Source organism: Stegodyphus dumicola, chromosome 6 (assembly GCF_044657685.1).
Source record: "Stegodyphus dumicola isolate Sdum_Otavi_A_Nest chromosome 6, ASM4465768v1".
Taxonomy (NCBI): domain Eukaryota; kingdom Metazoa; phylum Arthropoda; class Arachnida; order Araneae; family Eresidae; genus Stegodyphus; species Stegodyphus dumicola.
This window is the reverse complement of record NC_140773.1, coordinates 64640759-64665434: the sequence shown is the minus strand read 5'-3', so window position 1 is coordinate 64665434 and position 24676 is coordinate 64640759. Positions and strand designations below refer to the sequence as shown.

General features: G+C 31.4%; 1 protein-coding gene across 15 annotated transcripts in view; it reads right to left on the bottom strand.

Annotated features, from left to right (window-relative positions):
* LOC118205064 (DNA-directed RNA polymerase I subunit RPA2-like) overlaps nt 1–24676 on the bottom strand; it is a 233168-nt gene that overhangs the window by 16856 nt on the left and 191636 nt on the right. For 14 of the 15 annotated variants that reach the window (XM_085818432.1, XM_085818441.1, XM_085818435.1 and 11 more), the window contains 2 exons: nt 24427–24583; nt 15437–15565 (listed from right to left, as the gene is read on the bottom strand). In XM_085818432.1, coding sequence (XP_085674558.1) covers nt 15437–15565; nt 24427–24583 — 286 coding nt within the window. Of the gene's footprint in view, nt 1–13321; nt 13388–15436; nt 15566–24426; nt 24584–24676 lie in introns of all 15 variants that reach the window. The other variant, XM_085818443.1, reaches the window with a different exon arrangement.

Here is a 24676-nt window from a genome sequence, read left to right as displayed (position 1 = left end):
AACTTGTAATATAATATTCACGTAAAAAATAAACGACAAATTAGTAAAATAAAATATTATGAATGGATGTTTAGAAACATCTACACCAATTTTTAGTGAAAGGAAAAAAAAATAATGAATGTAATACGAAATCTCATTTACATTCATTTAATGCAGTATAAAGAACAGATATACTTAAACAGCTAAAATAATATTCTTATCTAATAGAAACAACTACCTTTGTTTGAAAGAAAAATATTTTTCCAAAAAGATTTTCAAAGTATTCTGTCTGTCGAGGAATATATATTACGCATAGCTGCATATCTTGTAACATGAAAAATTGTTAAATAAACCGATATCATATCAAGAAGCAAGTCGAAAAATAAGAAACGTATCTTTTTACATTTTTTATTGAAACTTAACAACACGTGCACAACATTACATCGACATCCATAGCTCACACGCAGAGAAGAAACTTAGTGTTGCCAACATGGTAAAGATAAATGTACCAAACCAACCCGCCTCCTTACATTTATATTTACTAATTACAAATAAACATAGATATAAGCTACCTTTTCATCTTTACCATTTACAATTAAGCATAGATATAAACAATAACATTCAACACAAATTATTTCAAAAAAGGTTTCTTTCATTAACCTAAATGTTAAAATAAGTTAAACACAATTTAGTTTACATAAGGACATTACCAAAATCTATTTCATCTCAAGCAAAAATATTTAAATAAACATCAATTAAATAAACAGTATACAAAATTTATTTCAATTTGAAACCTTCTCTGAATTTCATAAATTTAATCTTTCCTAAACACTTAGTAAAGATATCTGCAATATTTGATTCTCAATCAATCTTTACAATTTCAATTACTCCATTTTGAACATTTTCGTGAACATAATGATATTGAACTTCTATGTGTTTTGAATTTTTAGTGAAGTTCCCATAATTAGCAATGGCCAAAGCTCCTGAATTATCTTCATAAATTTTAATGGGGTGAGTTATATCAGCAAAAACATCATTCACAACATTTTTTCAGAAATTAATTTCTGTCACAGCCTCAGATAGAGCAATATATTCGGCAAAAGTGGAAGATTTTGTCACACAATTTTGCTTTTTGGATTTCCAGTAAATTGGATTACCAAATAATTCAATAACAAACCCAGTAGTTGACTTTCTGTCAACAATATCACCTGCCCAATCAGTATCAACATAACAATTCATAATATCAGTATTAAGATTTTTATTATAGGTTAATTTTAGATGTTTTGTTAAGTACAAATACTTTAAAACTCTCGAAGCATATTTGAAATGTGTCTCATCATAACAATTTTGAAATCTACTTAAATAATTTACGCTGAAAGATATGTCTGATCTAGTACCATGACTAATATACAAGAGTGCCCCTATTAGATTTCCATATTTGACATTTTGATTTATATTAGATTGTTTTAGTTTAAGATTAATTTCCATTGGTATATCATAAAGCTTTGAATTTTCAATACCATACAGTTTAGCTAAAGATTCAATATAATTTTCCTGACTCGATGTTAAGATATTACTTTTCTCATTAACATATTCAATATCAATTCCAATGTAGCTTTTTACTTTATTTAAATCCTTCATTTTAAATTTATTATGTAGTTGTTCCTTAATATCATTAATTACCTGAGTATCTTTGCAACATATGAACAAATCATCAATAAATAAAAGAATATATACAAATACATCATTTTCAGATTTTACATAAAGACAATAATCATATTTACTTCTACGAAATCCTAGACTCTCAATATACTCATTAAAACACTCATACCAAGCACGAGGGCTTTCTTTCAACCCATATAGTACTTTCTTTAATTTATACACTCTATTCGAATTATCATTATAGCCTTGTGGTTGTTTAACATAAACCTCAGACACAACATAACCATTTAAAAAAGCAGTCTCAACATCCATTTGATGAATATTTAAATTATATTGACAAGAATATGAAAGTAACAATTTTAAAGTTTGCATCTTAATGACAGGGGAGTAAGTATTCTCAATACTATCTTTTTGCTGGAAACCTCGAACCACTAATCTAGCTTTAAAAACATTACCTGGTTTTCTTTTGAATACCCACTTTACATCTAGAATTGCTTTATCCTCTGGTTTAGTCACTAGTGTCCAAGTGTCGTTTTTAACAAGACTGTTCATTTCACTGTCCATTGCCTCTTTCCAATGTCCAGCCTCACTGCATGTTGTCGCCTCCTCAAAGTTACCTGGAACTGTAGCATCACAAAAATTTGCACTAACATAGTAGTATCCGAATTCTTCATGAAATCGAACTGGTGGTTTGATTTGCCTTCTTGGTCTCAATCCACTTTTTGTTTCATCTTCATTTATCACACTGTCTTTGGAGTTATCATTAATCGATTCATATAACACTTCTTGAGGTTCATTCTTCTTATTTGTATCATCATTCTCACCTTCATCACAACCTACACACATTATGTCTTCTTCAATGACGTCAACATGCCTGGCAACTATTATTCTGTTATTCATCAAAACTCTATATCCAACTTCTGTATATCCCAGTAAAATTCCAAATTTAGCCTTTTTATCCCACTTTCTCTTTTCTTCTGGTTTTCTTACATACACTCTACTTCCATATAATTTCAATTCATTTGCGTGTGTGTGTGTGTGTGTGTGATTATGGCAAAGCCTCGAGGGCTATCTGCCTAATGGGAGGGTTGCCTTCGTGGAGGACTTTCTAAGAGAAACTGGCTCGTATACACGTTACACATGGGGAAAACCATGAAAACGCCCATGCAGCCAGCCCGTTCGTGGGATTCGAACCTCGGACCGAACTACCAGTGTTCAGCGACTTTACCGCTCGGCCGCTGGTGGGCTCAATTCATTTGCAGATGGTTTCCTATTAAAAATATTTCATATGGTGTCTTCTTTACAGGTCACAGGTGACGGAAGACGGGGAAGCCTGGTGTTTAACAGTGGTAAACAGGCATATGTCCCACGCCTTCCCCTGTGTAGAAGCAGCAACTTTATTTAAATTAATAAAAGTATTTACAGTGCAACAAGAGCAGATGAGTGATTGTGTTACATTGCAGTTCAGGATACATTAGCATGTCATAAATAGTCAAGTGCAAGACATAAAAAGAATGGGTTTTTAAAAAAAAAAAAAAAAAAAAAAAAAAAAAAAAAGCGAAAACAACACATTAATCACATAAACATAAGGCGTAATTAGATACCAATACTCTTCACTCAATACATAAACTTAAGCATATTGCCAATGCGTGATAGTGTTGTTATATTGGGAATACTGAGGTATCTAGAGATTCTATACTTACTACAGGGTGTACAGACAGTGAACAAAAGCTTAGTAAAAGCATGATACTTGATAAAATACATGACAAAATACATGCAATGCATTGATACAATACATGAGACACAGAATACATTGATAAAATACAAGAGACATGAAATACATTGATAAAATACATGAAACATGATGCAACTTTAGAAATAGTACACAACACTAAAAATGTGATATACAGAGCGGAATACGTATACAAAGGTATTAACAGAATACATAACAGAAGATAGTGCATTAAAGATTTAAGTACAATGTATATATACATAATGCGCAGATGCTATCGCAAAGATAATTTGAGTATTATAGAATTTGCGCAGTTTGTATAAATTACAGGAACAAATGTTATAATGAATGCAGATACATTGTTTTTACATGTGCAAGTGCTAATACTTGAAGGAAGAATGCGCTGAGACACTGATGGACGCTAATAGAACTGAGACACTGAGGGATTGGTGCACTACTGGGTACTGATGGTAAAATACATTTATTGGTGTATTAATGAAGAACTGAGAGGCGATTGGCGGATTCAGAGAGGAGAGCAGATGTCCTGACCCATCGCCCTAGTGATACTGACAATTTGACAAATTTTGGATATTGCAGGCTTATGTGTAATAATAAATCTATTAAAAGCTTCTTTGTTATTAACAAATACTGCTGTAAAGTGTCTTCTTTACAGCAGTATTTGTTAATGTCCTGTTTTTCAAAGAAACAGCAGCTTTAATTACTTCACGCCAGTAACGTCTGTCAACTTTTGCTTCGGCTAAAAGACAGCTTGCCATATCCATTATAGTTCTGTTGTAACACTCAGCAGTACCATTTAATTCATGTACATATGGTGGGCATGACTTTATCTTGATACTTTTTTCTCTTGCAAATTTGTATATCTTGCTATTCATATATTCACTACCATTATCACATCTTAGTTCTTTGATCATCTTCCCTGTTAAATTCTGAATTTCATTTACATATTCAATTAAGCAATGAGACTTGATCCTTAGATTTGATACAATAAATGTTTGCCAACTTGCTATAATCATCAATAAAACTCACAAAGTATTTCTCACCATTACATCCACTTGTTCTGTGAGGTCCATTTACGTCCGTATGTATAATCTCCAGAATATCTTCTGCTTTTCTTCTATTATTCTCAAATGGTAAATTGTGCATTTTATTTTCAATACATATGGCATACTTCATATATTCGGTTTCTACTTCTTTAGAGATTCCTTCTAATAGCTGATATTTGCACATAATATCCAGATATTTAAAATTTACATGTCTAAATTAACAGTGCAATTTTTCTTTTAATGTTAACTTACTGTTGGCCAAATTTGCAAATATTTTATTATTTTTAACATAACTCTTTACTTTATATAATCTTTCTTCTTTCTTTACTATTACTACTAATGAACCATTGACATCATATGTTTTAGAGAACTTTTCTTTTGAAACAATTTTATGATTATCAGTAATCTTCGAATAACTTAATCAATTTGCTTTCATTTCTTTTACATAAAATACGTTCTTCAATGTTACGACAGATTCAGAGTTATATACAGGAAAAGAAACTATTATATTCCCAACATTTATAGCTTTCAAAATCCTTCCGTCACCGACTTTCACTTGAATAGGATCCTTCAAAGTGACTTGCTCTTTGAAATATTCATCACTGTTTATAATGTGATCTGTGCATCCACTATCCAGTAACCAACTGATTTCATTTTTATTCGCCATAGTATTTGCACTAGAACTTGACATGTTACTTTCAATAACATTGGTGTGAAAACTATTGCCTTGATGACTGTTTATTCTATGGTTAGAGCATGCTCCGCGTCCACGATGTCCACTAAAAGCACGGCTACGCTCTCGATTGTTTGAAGCACTTCGACCACAATAATTAGTGAAGCCGTTACCATGATAGTTCCTTTGATGGAATGCCAACAATTCTTTTTAATATGACCAGGTTTTCCACAACTATAACAGACATTCCCTTGTGGACCCGATTTGCTTGTTTCAATTTTGAACGCATTTGATTTTTCTGCTGGTGCACAATCTTCATAATCATTTTTCTCTTCAAGTAATTTTGATTACCTTTGATGGACATGCTCTTTAGGTAATTGACTGTTCTGTCCTTCTCTGGTAATACATCTATTAAGTCACCAATGTGACTGTAATTTGAAGGTAATGCTCTTAGCATATAGTTCAGTTTTTTTTTTTTTTTTTTTTTTGTTCCGTCAATGTGGTGCCAGCATGTTTCAGCTCGTTTACATACTTCTCAAAATCATCGAAAAATATATTTACATCAGGATAATTTTTCAGTTTCACACATTCTAAGTTATTTCGACAAACAATTTGTAGAGATGTTGAAGTTTTTAAATACATTGCATCAAGTTTCGGAATTATATCAAATGCAGTCTCACACTCATGAATATATTCCAATTACTTGTTTGTTATGGCGCCGTAAATGTAATTTGTAGCTTGGATATCCTTTTCTTCAGATTTTTCCACGTCATCGTTTTCACTGACCTTTCGCTGAACCACATCTTTACATTTTTTAAATTGAAGAAATTTCATTATACGCACTTTCCAATTAAAAGAGTTTGAGCCGTCAAATAGCGGTATGCCGAGATCACTGCTTCTTGTACATGCCATTTTTACGCTAGTGCCGGTAACTTTTAAAACAAATTAGAACTACTAAATTCTTCATTCATATTCACAAACCACGAGAACTGCTATTATGTTAAATAAACCGATATCATATCAAGAAGCAAGTTGAAAAATAAGAAACGTATCTTTTCACATTTTTCATTGAAACTTAATAACACGTGCACAACATTACACCGACATGCATAGCTCGCACACGCAGAGAAGAAACTTAGTGTTGCCAACATGGTAAAGATAAATATACCAAACTAACAAAAATCAGAATATTTACATGCAAAAACTGCAAGTTTATGGAAGTTTTGGTCAGTGGTAAATCTTCGAATGTTCAAGAAGGTCCTGTGGTGGTAATTTTATACATAAGCCAACATCACAATGAAGATTCGCCCAGCATAAACATCAACTTCAGAAATTGGGAAACTCACAGAAAACTTTGGAAATCTCACAGAAAATAAGTCCATGTCCATATCTGTCAATACGTATGACTGAAAAATTTTGAGCATTCTACAAGCTGAATGGCCTGGTTATGTTTCTCCGTATGAAAAAGCAAAAGAATAATAAGATTTTTTAGATTGTCCAAATATGGAAAATATAGTGTACATAAAAAAATCTTAAGTAAGATGTTCTTGTATCGGATATTTTCAATAAAACTGATTTAGTTACACAGGTCTGTACTCATATTATACCGTAAAGTACCTCTAGAGCCATCCAGGGTTCCAATTTGAGTTGAAGCATTCATATTCAACAGTTTTACGTATTTAGCCATGCAAACTTTCCTTTTAAAACTATTTTGCCGATTTCTCATTTTTACATGGTATGATTGCTTTGTCAATTGACAAGGCCAAAATTAGCATATAAATTAGCTCTTTCAAAGAATATTCAGAAGAAACCTGTGTTTATGGTAATCGCACAATAAGATTAATGATTTCATTCACAATGGAACTGTGTCTGAATAAAAGCATACTGACAATAGATAAATAAGCAATGTTATTTGTTAGTTTGTAATCAGATCTTAAGAACAGAATCTAAGATTTTTGAAAATGCCAACCAACTGCTTTTCCATATATTTGCTAAATTTTCTATATCACATCACATATAATCATCAGCAAACTTGTGAATAAAATTTATATAGTTGTTACTAAAACATTTGTGTGTTTTATAGGATTTATGATGCTTGCATAATAACAGATACTTCTAATGCCACCACTGATACTTCCGGATAAATATCTGTCTTCATAACTGTTTATAATTATATCAACACCATCAGAACCTAAATTTCATTGCTCTTGGCAAGCAGAGATCTGTGTTTGATCAAAATCAATAGTTTTATGCAAAATATAGCCCCCTTTTATTGCCTAATTTTAAATACTTTTGTCTCTTTGGCAGCAGACTAAAGTTTAAAAAAGTGGACAGTTTCTGTTTTTTGATTTCGCAAATACAACAGATACATAAATCAGAAATTAAAGGGGAAAAAAACTGCAATACTTTTATTGCCAGCTAAATTTGGTGCATTTGAATAAAAATTGAATTATACGATGCAATGAAGAAAATAAAATGAGCAAAATTTCAGGGAAACATCTGTAAATACTATTTGCATTGTTATCATATTTGTCAAAAAAAATGCTCATAAGTGTTAAAAAAATCAAATTCAGTGTTCATATTTTTTTTATGAAACACCACATTTCTGAATATTAAAAAAATGAATATCAATTGCATAGTCTGTATCTGTATGAAAGACAAATTAAATGACACTGTCAAAGCAGGAAATAATATTTGGCAGTGCCATGAATGTTTTTTTTTTCCCTACATTTATGAACCTTTCAAATTACGTTCTGTGTTTTCTGCATTCGCCTTTATTATTACCACCTGTATTTTTGTTCAGCTTGATTTAGAATTTACCTATTATTTTAATTCCCAGATATGCATAGATGGAATTATTGTATTGTGTTGTGACTTATCATCTCACTTGTCTGACAGTAACATCATAACAAGCCCATGAAATTCATTGTGGCAAAGCGTGCAAGTCTGCGCTTGTCGCTGTCAAGCACCATAAAGGTGACAGTATGATTTCACCGAGTTCTGCCTTTAGTTTGATAGACAGCACACCGGGGGAGGGGACAGGTTCAAGGATCTCACACCTCTCTTCCTCTGCCACCAACCTCTCGAGAGGAATTTCGGCTCACCCCATATTTACAGTGTCCCGAATGTTGCAAGGACAGTATACATTTACAAACATTCATGCCTTCTCCAGTATTTGAACCGGAGTAGCAGTAGGTTCCCCTAACCACTATACTGTCTGGGTGGCAAAGATAGAATTAGTTTCCTTTAGTTAAAAAGATTATTAGAAAATAAGATGCTTGCTTGCAATGTTATATTGCTAAATATATATATCTTAATAGACATAACCATTATTGACAAACCAATCTATAATGTAATTTCCTATCTGACAATTTTTAGCAACAATACATTTTTATTCTTTTTCTTTTCCCTTCCTTTCTTTCTTTCTTTCTTTCACTGTTTCAAAATTTAAATACAAAAAGAAAGTATGAAGAACAAAATGTCATTTTAATCATGGATATTTACAAGGGATAATGTTTAATATTTATAAGAACTGTTCAAACAAACTAGCACTAACAGCAATACATGCATTACACTGGCATATACTTTGAAAGACAGAAGTTATGTACACTGCAAAAAAAAAAAAAAAAAAAAAAAAAGAGGGGGGGGGACAGTTCTATATCTCTTGTTCTACTGGGCCAATTCAAGAAATTCAAATTGCGTTCTTCATGTTTCGAAAGCGCGACTTAGGATATATATTAGATTTATATATAGCACTATTCTAACATAGGTATTTTGACACAAAATTGAACTTTTTCTGAAATAACATACCAATTTTTTTACATATTTCGATTCTAGGACTCAAATTATACATAAATATTAAATTTTGTAAAATTTGGTGCAAAATTTACGGAGAAATTCAACAATTTATGTTGGCGCTTTTTATTCAGTTTGCGTCAAAATTAGTTCACTTGGCAAACTTCTTAATATGTGGCCACCTATTTTCATTTCCATTTTTACATAGTGCGTGAGGAAAAAAAAAGACTCAATTGTTCCTTCTTTCAAATAATGTTCTTTATCTTATATTTTTAATTATAATTATTACTAAGCAATTTTTTTCTTTTTCGAATTATTTTAATTGTTTACGTTGCATAGTTTCTTTCGAATAACTCTTTTAAAAATTTCTATTTACTCATTCAAACTGCGTAGTTTAAATCAAAGCCGCATCGTTTATTTTTTTTCAAATAGTTTTCTTTATACTATATTTTTAGTCATAGTTACTATTTTAGGTAATTTTTAAATTTTTAGACTTTTATTTTAATTGTTAGAGTTGCATTGTCTCTTCATATAATTATTTTAAAATTTTCTATCTATTCATTCGAACTGAGCAGTTTAAATATAAATTTTCCAGAATTTGATTTTATTTTTTAACTTTGTAACCCAGACTACGATGCATTTGAAAACTGCATATTTTAAAAGAGAAAATATGGTAAAGCACAGTTAACACGTCTTTCAATGTTCCGTTCAGAAAAGATATATAAATAAGAGAGATGTATAATCGACATTTTAACTTAGGATGACTTCCATACACTGCTTTAAACAGTTTTATCATTGTGCCCATTGCTTTACACAATTTTATCCTACATTTGGTTTCTTAAAATGTTATTCATATTTCAGTCAAATATTTTATTTTTGAAATCGCAAGAATCAAATATGATAAAATTAAAAAGTTTTGAATTAAAAAAAGGTACAAATACTAAATTTTACGGGAAATTTAATTTTTTCTTCTCTTTTTCTTCAGGCATTCTGCTTCATTCTTACTCTTTTTTTTTTTTTTTAGGCATTCAGCAAGTATATTAAAAAGCATCCAACTTTTCGAAACATCTTGGTATTTCTGACAATCATTTTAAATAAAGTTATCGCATTCCATTTCATAAAGGCCCACAAACAGCCGAGCGGTAAAGTTGCTGAACACTGGTAGTTGATTCCGGGGTTTGAATCTCGGTAAACGGGCTGGTTGCATGGGCATTTTTGTGGATTTTCTCATATGTAACGTGTATGCCAGCTGGTTTTCCTTAGAAATTTGTTCACGAACGTATCCTTCCTTTTAGGCAGATAGCCCTGCTTTGCCGTAACTTAATAATCCAATTCAATCCATTTCATTAGAGCCTTTATCACTCATTAGAGGCTAAGCATTTTGAAGGCATGAGATAAAAGGTAAGACTGGTTTCATCAAGAGGTTTCGGTTTATTTAATTATGACAAAGCACACTAGGGCTATCTGCTTAAGGGAGGGAAGCCTTCGTGGAGGACTTTCTAAGGAAAACTGGCTCGTATACATGTTACACGTGGGGAAAAACACGAAAAGCCCACGCAGCCAGCCCGTTCGCGGGATTCGAACCTTGGACCGAAATATCAGTGTTGAGCGACTTTACCGTTCGACCGCTGTTTCATCAGGAGGAAAAAAAAATGTCTTTAGTTGACATCCACATACATCACTGGATAAACTCCTGAATCTTTAAATAATCCAACTGAGAAATCATTGGATTCTCCGTTTATGATAAGATATGGTGTTCTATAACATAATTAAAATTTATACAACCATACAGTCTAAAACCAGTTGCTCTTCACTTTAATCTGCAATGATATCGTTTTTGTCTTTTCTGTTAACACAAGCTCAATTGATGGTATTTGCTGGTGTACACGTCCAAGTGTTTTCTCTTTGAACACCTAAATTCTTTGAAGTATCCTGAAAGTATCTTCAAAAGCGTAAAACATTTTTAAACATCTTGGTAAATCTGACAGCCAAATTTCCCTGCAAATTTTTGCTTACTTTTCTCCCTAATTGTCTTCTTTCCTTCTACAGTTATTTTCAGTGCTCACACAAGAAAATTAAGATTTTTTGGTTGCTAGACTTCCATAAATTTTGCATTCTTGTCAATTTTTTAAAAATATCAATTACATGAATTGCGTTTCAGCTGAAGACAGCTTTTCATTTTCTAGTCATTTTAACTATAAATAAAAAAAAAAAGCGAAGTCCAAAGGATAAATATTTTAATTAAAAGATTTTTGCTAAATGACAAAGAAATAAAACAGTCCAGCAGGGTTAATTCTGTACCACCGAGTGACCCAATTCTTATATCGGCTGAAACAATCTAAATCATATTAAAGATCATGAATTGCGTTTAAGCTGAAGACAGCTTTTCATTTTCTAGTCATTTTAATTATAAATAAAGTTTAAAGCGAAGTCCAAAGGATAAATATTTTAATTAAAAGATTTTTTGCTACATGACAAAGAAAAAAAAAAAAAACAGTCTAGCAGTGTATAAGCAGTGTTTATTCTGTACGACCGAGTGACCCAATTCTTATATCGGCTGAAACGATCTAAATCATACTAAAGATAATGCCTTTTTATACAATCTATAACGCGAGAGAAAAATTAGCTTCTTAAAACATTCTTTCTAAGAGGACTAATAGAAACATTTACATATATATATATATATATATATTTTAAGCTGGGACTTGAACCAAACTGTTAAACTTTTAAAGTTTAATTTACATGGTGGTTATAACTAAAGTTCCACTTTGAAATGGTCATAAAAGGAAAACTACCAGACCAAATGTTATCACACTCGGGAATCGTGTAAATGAGTTTATGGGAATTTATTTCCCGCAGAAAAAAAAAGAGCTAAAAAACTCACCACCAGGGAAAAAATGGTACTGTATGCAATATTGTCAAATGAAATAGGACATGAAAACATCGGTTTAAAATGTGTTTAATCGTTTCCAAAACGTTTTACAAAGCATGTTCAATGTAACATCCAGTATTTTCCGAAAGCAAGTTAAATCCTGTTACTGCATTCTCAACAGCAGCTCTTAGCATATTAGAAGGAATGTTACGGACATGTCGGTATATCACATTTTTCATTTCTGGCAAACTGTTTAGATTATCACCATAAACAGTGCTTTTGAGATAACCCCATAGCCAAGAGTCACAGAGGTTGAGGTCTGGTGGGAAGAGGGAAAGTGTTGGCTTATAAGACTTTCATTCGTGAAATGTTGCCTAAGTAACTGTGCGACACACGTGAGGTGAGGCCCAGCCCTGCATAAAAATCGTAGTATCTAAAATGCCCCGTTACTGCAGTTCATGTATCACGAAACATTTTAACATTGACTCTAAGTGAGCTGCAATCACAGTGGTCCAGCTGTCGACTGCTCTTCAGAGAAAAAAGGTTCAATTATAAAACTAGCTGTCATTCAACACTAAACGGTGTGGAATGACTGCTATGCAATCGAATGCAGTAGGAGAATGCAATGGAACTGGACAGATAACATGAGGGATTTCTTTGGCCCAAATCGATTAAAAGCGTTTTGAATCAGTATCTTCATGTTTTAGAGCTGAATTCAGGCTTCAAAAATTACAAATTACCGATCTGTAAGAAAACGATTTCCAGACTGTACACACTTGTGCAAGTGATTTGCGATCTCACATTTTCTAATCGCTCATTCGTGGTTTTCACGAACAAATTTCTCCCTTACACGGATGGCGCACTCGACTTTTATCGAATTTAACGCCTTTAAATGGTAATTTGCCTACTTCAAAGTTTCTTAAGGGTATACAACATATTAAACCAGTGTAACAAAAGGTTAAGTTAGATTCCGACCCATATTTTGTTTTAACAATATTGCATACAGCGCCGTTTCTCCCTGGTGGTGAAATTTCGAACTTTCTTTTTTTCGTGGCAAATAAGTTCTCATGACCTCCTTTACACGGTTACCAAGCTTGATAACTTTTGATCCAGTAGTTTTCCTTTTTATGACCGTTTCAAAGTGAACTTTAATTATAACCACCCTGTGTATTATTGAATTTTAATTTGAAGCTATGTGTTATACGTATACCATGCGTATAACACATAGCTTTTATGGAAAAACTAAAGAATCGAAGCAAATATACTTAGGGTAATGGACCAAAACTGAAAACATTTCCCCTCCCTCCGAAAATAAAATATTGAAACTTCGACCTTGAATTTAATGGATTATCCGAAATATTCAATTTGACTTATCTTCTAAGTCCTAGTTCCGACAATAATTACGAATTACTGAAGTAAATGTTTAGTATATATTCACTGTATGTTAATAAAGTAATCAGAGAATTTACGCTGATCCAACTTTTTGTCTGAATGCACAAAATGTAATGGAAGAGAAGGCTTGTAGAGATCTGTTTTTGACTTACCTCTAAAAGTAGATGTCATACTCCTTTTGTCCTTTCAATGTCAAAAAACTTTCCTTTGAGGGGCAACTTTAGTTTTTGGGAAAGAAAAAAAAATCACAAGAAGACAAATTTGAAGAACATGCAGGATGATCAAGTACACATATTTATTTTTGGAATACAAGCCGTTCTCCAATTGGTAATTGAATAATGAAAAGATGTATTGTCATGCAATACAAAACATTTGGAATACGTTTTCTGACTGAATAACGTAAGATTAAAAGTCATCTGCTTAATTCACGGCCATTTACAAGTCAACTACCCGAGCAGTTGCAGAATCGTTTTGATCCTGAGCTTGTAAGACGAACCTAATGTCACTGGATTTAAACACTTCTTTAATCTTCCAAGAACATTCCTTCTTTAGCTCATATTCCAAGAATATTAAGTGAATACAATTATTGCAAAAGAAATTGAATATTCATTTGCACTACGGCTTGGTAGTTTACTAACAAGTTAACAAAACTTAAATTCTGCTTTTTGTGTCTAAGAATACAACAATTTTTAAAATATTTACAAATAAAATATTAAATTGGAGATTTAATTGGAGCCTCACCAGTTGCCTAGCATTTGAAGATTGTTAAAGACTAATTGTTTGTTGCGAAGTCTAACCCAGGCTGCATGGTTGGTTTTCGTAGTTTTCTAGGTTCTCTTTACAAAGGTTCTCTATGAAGGCATCTTAACCAAATAGCTCCCATGTTCTTTCTATGTTCAAATAACCAACTAACCTAGTTTTGGTTTCAAAATTTCATCTTTTGTTATTTTTAGCTTTTTGAGTGATTATTTCTCGCCAAGGTGATTTAGTGTCGCCAATGAAGCTAAAATGGCAAACCTATACGTCATTACTGTAACAATCTTATTCAATATTTTGAAGGTATTCTAATGAAAGTGCTTAAAAGTTTTTAATTATTTCTTGTGAGATTTAATTAAGTCTATTCACTAAAGTTTTAAAATTTGACTTAGTTTTAAATTCTTTGGATTATATGCTATTGTTTAAAGGTAAAATTTTGATCTGAATTTTTCACTCAAATATTTTATTTCACTTTCCGTTTCAATTCTTTAACACTAGATGCGCCGAGCTTTCGCTCTACCTTAGAAACACCAATGGCAGTCAAATTGACTGCTCAGGTAATCAAATGTATATATCAAAATGCAAATGCTTTATAATGCTTTTAGAATATTAATTATAGTTGAGAACTACAGATTATTTTTATAAAATAGATATTTTATTATAAATTTCAATGTACCCTTAATAAAATGCATTTTGTACCTCTTCACAATTTTTACACAACACAACGTTTTCACTACTGGAAGTGCATTTTTCATATACATAATATAAAATTTTTTTACACACATCACTGGTTTTTGTTTTTGTTACAAAGTGCAATCTGGCACCGATGTCTTTTCTTTGAGAGTCTATTACTAGTGTTGGAAATTTCCAAGGGCAATCCTGTGCTTTTCTTCTGTTTAAATAAAGCTCTCTTAATTTCTCTACTAATTGAAATAGGAAACTGTGATACTTTTATAACTCCATTTATCGTCGATAGTGTAAGCATTCGTTCCTGTTAAATCCAACATGTCAGAAAACATGCATAGGGCAAAATTTTCGGTGCACAAAACTGAAAGTTTAATTTTGGTTCCGCTCAGCAAAAAGACACTGAAGTTTGTGCACAAATGAACTTAATTCACTATTTTACAAGAGCTTTAAATGTAAACAAACAGCAGCTTCATTAGGCTTACATCACTTAAGCACCTTTTAAACTCCATTAAAGGAAAATATTCTATCACTGATAATCACCATCTAATAAAAGTTTTAGAGTGAAGAGACAAAGAATTTCACAATTTTATACTTGCAGAAGAACAAAATGCTGAATACTTTTACAGACGAATTTAAAGAGCATTAAAACATCATTTTTCATTTAAGTAAAATTAAAAGATCATTTAGAAACAGCATAACTGAATGCACTTTTTATTTTTATTTATTTTTTTAAATACACTTTACAGAACCAGAATTCACTCAGTAGCTAATGCAAAATATTATATATTTATTTTAAAACAAAGAATAAGTTTTATGAAATGTACCTTCTCTTAATTTTTTCCCGCAAATATCAGCAGCTGACATAGCCTCATTTGAATATTTGAATGGCTCAACATCATATTTTTCTCCTTTTAACAGAGCAGCTTTTGCAGCCATAATCTCAAGCAGCATACCTATATAAATAAATAACTTCATGGGGAAAAATCATGCAAAAATATGTTTCTAAATTTTCTTAATTTATTCAGAAGATTTATACATATGCAACGATAAATCTAAGGAAAAGAAATGAATGAGAAAAACTGACAATTATCTTATCCATTAAATACCAAAAACAATGCAGGGAAAAAATACAGTGAACCATTGCAATGATTTAATACTTCCTAATTAGAAAACCCACATGAAAATAAAACTACAAAAAAATCTGAAACCTTTTAGAATTTGTATTATGCCCAAAAGGACGTTTTTTCAGTTTTGTGTGTTACTTTTATTTATTAAATACCATGTTCTTCCCACTTAAACCATTTATAAAATTCAATTCAATACCAGTATCATAAAAAATAATTTAAGAACAGCCTATCTTTAGAATTTCCGATAGACAGTCTCGCGTGTCGGAGATAAAAGTTGGAGATTTTTGCCATTGCTCGTGTTGATACAATTGCGTTTAAAAATAAAAAATTCTTTAAAGTTTTACAACATATGAAATAGACAATAAAACAAATTCTAAATTTGGGCTTCCTGGTGCCCATATTCGGGTGGAGACATACATTATTCAAAATTTGACGGCTCTAGGTACCATAGTTTTTTTCACAAAGTGAGAAACATACATACATTTATGCAGAATCTTCATTATTAATTTTTTTAAAATATAATGCAGGGCTCTAATATTTGGTGGCAACAATATGAAAAATGAAAAGCTGTTTATAGTGCACCAATGCAAAATGCCAAATTGGAATTAATTATCCTTCTCGGCAAACTGTCCATTTAGGCACAAAAAAAAAAAAAAAAAAAAGGTTCATATTATGGCTGTAACGATGAAATCCCCTAAGAAATAAACTAATAATTATATTTTGTAGCAATACATTTATGTTGTTAATAATATGCTTACATGCTAAAAACAAAAATAATTAGATTAGTACACTAAGCTTATACCATTAATATTACAGGGCTACAAATTAAAAAAATCTTATGTGTACACAACATGACTTCCTTGTAGGGAATAGAAAATTATATGCATTTTTTACTTGAATTTTATTTAAACTTATTGGATCAAATTAAATTTACTTTGTTGATGGCGCATAAACCGCAACAGAATAAATGGACTCTTTAAAATTCACTACATTTGTTTCCCATAGCAACACTATGGTACTACATTCACTTAACAGCATTACATCTCATTTATTTTATAACTTAGAATAAAATAATAATAATAAAAAAAAATATCCGCTACAGAATTACCCAATCATTGCCACATCTCTATTCAAATACTATAATAAATCTAAAATGATGTATAAAAGAAAGTAAACAGACAAACAAAAAGAAACAATTTTTCAAAGCCGATTCAGTAATTCTCATTCATTTAATTCAATTCTCACTTCCCAGCAAGGCCAAAATACATAAAAACTCAAAACATCTATATTAAAAATTACGAAGTATATCTCAAACACTTATTTCCTTGAAAAAATTCCAGAAAGAATTAAGCATGATTTAACTTGCAATAATAAATGAATGCATTATCTTTGTTGTTGCGAAGCTAAGTTTCTCTAGATTGGCAACAAATTCACTATTCTGCTAAGTTTCAAATGTAAACAAATATGGCTGCTATGGTAAAAATAAATAGGCTTACCCACACTCAGATAGCTTTTAAATTGTCAATAATTCACAAATATTGCATGCAGATTTACTAAAGGCATAAAAACCTTAACCGGAAAATAAAAACAACATAATTAAATCATTTTTAAAGCAAAAAATGCACAATTTACCAACATATAAGAATTAAAAAAATTGAGCTCATTGAGCTGAGTGGTTATACATGCATTTATACACTTTTGGTGCGGTCGATTGCAATTAAAAAGGGAGGTGCACATATACATGTTATAGCAGTCCTATATATAAACTTTCAACATTCTGAGGGTATTTGTTTTTGAGTTACATGAGCTACATATATACTCCGAAGAAAATCTTTCCTGAATGCATTTTAAATCAGATTTATAATTCATTTGGGGGGGGGGGAAAAAAGAGTCCTTTATTCTGTCCTTACGTACAAATGTCAAGCAAACGCATCGTTAAATTGCATTCGATAGTGGTCAAAATGGATATTTTCGTTGAAATATGATACCCGAAATGTTTTGCATTTACAATACTTGCTTTTTACTTCGTACAAGGAAGTAAAAAGATATGCTTATATCCTTAATAATCCCTTACAGTTTTTTTTGTCTTTCTAATTAATTAATCAATTAATTAATTATTTAATTTTGAACATATGAGAAAAGAAATGCAATGTGATATACAGGTAGCCCTCCTACAACACGGTTTCGCTATAACACGATTTATAAATTGCGAGAACAATCTGTGAATCAATCTGAACAATCAATTTGTTATTGTGCTATTACAGTTTCCTATAACACGGTTTCACTCTTAACACAATAAGAAAATTGCCCAAGCAATCTGAAGGAATTTAACAAACTCTGTACACAGTTTTTACATATTGAGCAAAGCATCCATACTATCATTTAACACGCGAAGACGCATGCTACTTTTAGCTACACGAGGACGTGCCCCGGGCTCCGTAGTGTTTTTCTTAACAAAACAAAAATTAAATTGCTTGTGTAAGTGAAGAAAAACAGAGTGTATAAAATATAGAAATATACTTTTAATTTAATAAGTCTAATAAAATTGCATTTTAAAACAATTTTAAGACTGAAATTATTTATCATTAACAACAAAAATTAAATTGATTTCTTTTTGAGCCCAAATGAAATTTAGTACTAATTTATGCAATATTAAATTTTTACTGCAATAATTTCAAAATACAACTTACATTTCACATTTTTTTTTAAAATAACCGTGCTGTGTTTACCACAAATATTTTTCTCGCACATAGCGCAGCAAATTTGCAATTTTTGGTCCGTTACGCCAAGACTGTAAACGTTTTTGCAATATTCAACGAACTTTTCAAAGGCATATCTTATCGGAGCCATTTTATTTATTTCCCTTCTATAAAAGCGATCTCTTATGTCATCAAATCTCAAACATCTCATTAGAAATAAAAAAAAGTTTGTTAGACATTGTTCGATGAAAAATGTCAAGCACTGTTCCATCAGTCACCCAAAGGTCGAGAACATTTATGTGAGAAGCCTTGTGGAGTCCTTCAAAATAAAGAAGACAGATAAATGCTCTGATTTCTGTAATATTTGTGGATCGAGCACCTCTCTATCTTTCAAATTTGACGGCGATGGATTCGATATAAATGCTTGCACAATCTACTAGAATTTGTACTATTATTTTATCCATAAGCAGTTGCTAAGAATTCATAGCGGAGGACACAAATTTTGCTTCACAAACATTTCCGAGCAATTTTCTTGCAATGTTGTGAGCAAGAGTTCTCACAGCAAGTCTTGGTTCTTTTTTATTCCATTTTGTCACATTATATTTGCCAAGATAACAGTTCGCTGACGGACACACAATTCTGAAGAAGCTAGATTCAAGCGATAAATCATTACTAGATTTATCGCTTGAATCTAGACTCTTCAGAATACGACTGGTGATCACTAAACTGTTCTTCACCAACTATTTCTTCGTTCTCTTCATTAGTTGTATCTTCATCAGTCGACACTTTGGCTAATAGTTTCTGTCGTCTTTTCATTTCATCGTCATAGCTCAAATAGCAAGAGCTTTTTGCAACTGCCTGATCTCTTTCACAATTTCAAATGACAATGCGAGCACGCCTCAGGCCTGGGAAGCCCGGTTACTCAGTTTCTGAGAAAAGATGAAGGGTTAAATTCCGGAAATGCTTGTGAATGACAAGTACATGACCTTAAACGCAGCTACTGAGAAGGTTGAAAAATTTCACCAAAGAGAGAAATTTTTGTATTACATTTTTGTAAAGACCGGGCCTTGCAGGCCAGATGCGCGTTCTCGCGGATTAACACGTTTGAATCCTCGTTTCATAAGTTCTGTCAGTTGTCTTCCAAGAACCGGTGCCATAAAAACAAATGTCCTCAGGGAGATGAGCCACATGAAGGAGAGCGACGATTGAATTCTTAACCAGTAAAATTATTTCCTTCTATGACTTTCAAAGTACAATAGCATAAGAGAAATATTACCCAGTCTCAAGGACGCACAACCTGCACGTTCAGCTTCCAAAATTTGAATCATCATGTTCGTGGTCTGAAAACAAAATGTCTCACGCTGCTGGTTGGCAGTCTGCATCAAGCCACGATGTGTTAAAGAATAACTTTTTCGTCTTTAAGACATTAAGTTTCAGCAGCAAAACATGTCCAATAAAGATTAAAAAAAGAACAACCTTTAAGAGAAAATTTATTTCTTTAGAAGTAAAGATACAAATCTTGGATCTTCTTTTAACATGTTGACTGCCACGGAATTTTTTTGGAAATCAAACGGATTTAATCATATTGTATTATTAAAAATACTAATTACGATTCGTAACAATCATTAAAACGTTTACAGTTTTTTTTTTTTTTTTTTTTGTAGAATAAAGGATTTTACAGATTATCTTGTAGTCGGCTTTTGTTAGACAAAGCTCTTCGCAGAAGCCCACTACAAGTTGATTCGTACAGATATGGTTCAACTTGTCGCCTTGCTACAGCTAAAACAAGCGCTAAGCGAGTAAGTAATCTAAAGTGGCACAAAAGTGGCAAGAAACTACGAGATAACCCGTATTGGGCATCCTGAAGAAAAGTGCTAATACGAGTTATCTCGTGTTGGGTAGTCAAGGTGCTAAAAAGAAGAAAGACATCTCACATAGGAAAAAGTTTTAATTTGAATGAAGCAATAATCTGGATTATTAAGAAAAATGAAAAAGAAATAAGAAGTGCAGTTGCTGCAGGATCTTCGACACCCGCAAAACGTGCAGCTCACCCCCCGGGAGCCAATATTTCAGAAGATGGAAAAGGCACTCAGCATCTGGATTGATGATAGCTGTCAAAAAAGATTTCCGTTGGATGATAATATCATTAAACAAAAGCACTCAAAATTTTCAAGCACCTTAAAGAACATGCTGAATCCTCTTTCAACCCAGATTCTGGGGCAAGTAAAAGCTGGTCTGAAAATTTCAAAAAGCGTTTTGCAATTAGCATAAGAATTCAAGGAGAATCTGCATTGGATGATTATGAAGCTATTAGGACATATCCTGAAAATATTTTAGAAGAACGAGGATACACAGCAGATCAAGTTTTCAATGCCGATGAAACGGGATGTTTGGTGGAAAAAAATGTCTAGTAGAACCTTCATAGCGATACAAGAAAAATCTGCATCCGGATTTCAGGTGTCTAAAAATTGTCTAACGCTAATTTTGTGGAGTAATGAGTTTGGGGGGGGGACTTTATTACAAAAGCATTGTTAATTTGTAAATCTTTAAATCCTCGTGCAGTTAAAGGCGTAAATAAAAAATCTTACTAGTATATTGGAAAGTAAATCCAAGAGCTTGGATAACTGGAAATATATTTTAAGATTGGTTTAAATTGTTTTGTGCGATACGCTGAACATTATTTAAGGCAGAAAATTTTGAGCTTCAAGGCGCTATTACTATTAGATAATACTCCATGTCACCCACAAGATTTGAATTATCCCAATGCCAAAATATTGTTCCTACCATCTAACACTACTTCGACCATTGGATCAAGGTATTATTTGCACCTTTAAAACATATTGCATAAGAAGAGCATTACAAAGGATTTTAGACATAACCGATTCAAAATCAATTAATGTACTGGAAGCTTGGAAGACGTTTTTAATCAAGCACTGTATTGATATCATATCTTTGTTTCTGAAAGAAATGAAAGCATCAACATTAAATGCATGTTAGAAGAAGACATGGCCCTCTTCAGGTTGTAAGGATCTTAAGTTTTACTAACGTTTATTTTATGTTAAATCTTTACTATCACTTCTTATTTTCTACTTCCGGCCAGAATTAAAAGCTTTTAACTTATTTATGCAAATTTGTCTTGCTAACGCCAAGTACTTAAGTTGTGGCTTTTTGCCAAGCAAGAGAGAGGAAGGAGTTATTAGAAGCAGGCCGCTTGCCATAGTAGTTTTAGTCGGTTGCTGGTTGCCTTCAAGGCCAGAGGTTTAATCCTCGTGATAATTTTAAACGTATCGTAGTGTTAGCAGTTCTCTGTACTACATACGGCTTTTTGTTAATATACGGCCAATCTTGGAGTTAGGCACTTGTTTATTAATCCAAAGTTAGTTTAGTTAGTGTTTAGTTAATATTTTTATATTCTTACGTTCAGACCACAAGTGGTTGGTCTCTGTATTCCGAAGTTCTGGAAATCATTGTAAAGATAGAAAAAATAAAGGCTTTCATATACCCTTCCTATGTGTATTGTCTACTTCACAATTTATTGAACATAGCTTGAGTAAGCTGCCTGTTCTGAGTCAGGACAGTTAATGTTTCCAAAGCAAGTAAGGAGGAACACAGAACCTGATAAGGTTAAATAGAAAATGTGTGTGAATCGTCAGAAAATGAAATTGGCAGCATAGAAATCGCTACATCTATCAGAGGCGAAGGTTTTGTGGATATGGTTATTGAGAATGTTCAAGATTTATTAGTGGAAGAAGATATTGACAAAGATGATGAAAGATGTTGATGAAAATGGTATCTGAAGCTGTAAATCCAATTGATTCTGAGGACACTAGCACTGATGAAGATTGTGCAGTTAATAATTTAACATTAAAAAAATTAAAAGAAAGCCCAAGTTTAGCTTAAAATCTCGAGTCATTATTCTTGAGTGCAGACTCATCTGCTGAAATAAGCCGAAAATTCAAAAGGAAGCTGCATAACTGTCTAGCTCCATATCGAGAAATTTACAATGACCCGGTAAGAACCAGTAAGCAAAGTAAAATTACAGATTTTTTAAGAGGAAAGAAAATGCCAAAACTTTAAATGAAGAAATAAATTCTGAAAGCGAAAGCGATTTCATTCCACCAAAAAAGCATTCTCGGTTGATCATACTGAGCAATGACGATGAAGAAATTTATTAAACTAAAGTTGCATAAAATTAAAATATGTAACAATTTGTGTTGTACATACATATTTTTAATAAAAATCTACATATTTTTAATAAAAATTAAGTTGTTTATGTAGAATTTAAAAAAATATATTTGTTTTTAATAAGCTTTCGGAGTGTAACCCCCCTTTTTGTACTGTTCTGGGTCTCATAAAACACGGTTTCACACAACATGGCATTTTCTAGGAACCTATTTACCATGTTATATGAGAGTTACCTGTATTTGGAAATATTACGGAACATACCCAATTAATATTTTTCTTAATCATTTTTAGTTAAAAAGAAGGCAAAGCTTCCCTTTTATTCCTGAAAACTTTGATAAATTGTAATAATGCCAGAATTAAAAATAAAATTATACAATCATTAATGACTGAAGAAATTAGCTGATTTTGGAAAAAGCAAAACATATCAGTTAATGTTAAAGATTCAGGTACAAATTTTTTGAAAGATTACCTAGCTACAAATCTGATGAACTCAAAATTAAAATTTTGCCATGATTAGTTAAATCATTAGATGAAAATTCATTACACAAAATCATAAATATTTATTTCAATATTAAAAGAATAAATGGAAACTACTATACTGAATTAAAAAAAGTCCATATTGAGGAACACATATTCTTTTTTTCCTGGAGAATCTATGACCCAATCTTAATGCAAATAAAGCAAAACTTTTTCACATAATAATTGCTGGTGCAATTGAATATAGAATACAAATAATCATAATTATTAATAGTATATATATATATATATATATAATGTGGTATGACCTTAAATGCATTTAGTGCGAAAACAGGTTACTATTAATCAATATTGTTTAGGAAATAAATTATATATATATAATATAATAAAATTATTAATAGTAACAAGAACACATAAAATAGAGGAAACACCATATAATTTACTTAACTTAATAATATATACATATTCAATTGACTTCATTTGTACTATAGATTGCAAACAGTATCACTTAAAGTGGTAGTACAAAAATTCATAGTAAGTCACATATAAGAAATATGAAAAAGTATATCATATTATGTCTCATAAAAAATAAACATACCATGGAACTCAAAATTAGTTACAATTATAACAAACAAATATTTTCTCTTCATTTCTTCAAAAAGTTTTTATCTTTTCACAATCTTCAATTTAGCCAGCATTAAGAAAATTTCATATATGCTTTGGAAAACAGATTTAAATAAAATAAATCTTTGATAATTAACCTCATTCCCGTAATTTTGAAAAAAAAAATCATCATTTATATTTAATCACTAATATGTTGGTATATTAGCTTCCCTAATTTCTAATTTTATGAAAAAAACATAGCCTTTATTTGCAAAATTTAAAAAATAATAATACTAATATGTTGGTTTATTAGTTTCCCTAATTTCTAATTTTTATGAAAAAAACATAGCCTTTATTTGCAAAATTTAAAAAATAATAATAAAAACCCGAGTTACTAGATATTAAGTAATTATTACACATGATAAATCTGGCACAATCTTAAGTAATCAGTATTTCCAATTAAGCACAGGAGTAAGATAATCATAGTAAATACTCTAAATAATAGCTAGACCCTGAACTTTTATTATTAAAACAGATGAAAAAGAAGCCTCACACTAAAACTCAGTACCCACATAATTTTATATTCATAATAGAAAACAACTGATGCTTAATAATATTTTGATCACATTATTTCTTTACAGTATAGAGACAATATATGTTCTCTAGAAAATTTCGGTTCAAATATATCAAATTTCACTTAAAAGTATTTTAAAAAACTCTAACCTATAGTCATTCTATAAGATATGCCATGAGGATTAAAGATAATATCTGGTACAATTCCACTAGCACTAAATGGAAGATCAGCACTAGGAAGCAATGTACCACATATACCCTTTTGTCCATGCCAATTGCTGAATTTATCTCCAACCTCAGGTACCCGCTGAAAATAGAAAAAGAGGTTTGAAATATATAATATCTAATATAGATTCACTTAAATTTAAATGATTTACTATAGATAGCTTAGCATAAAATA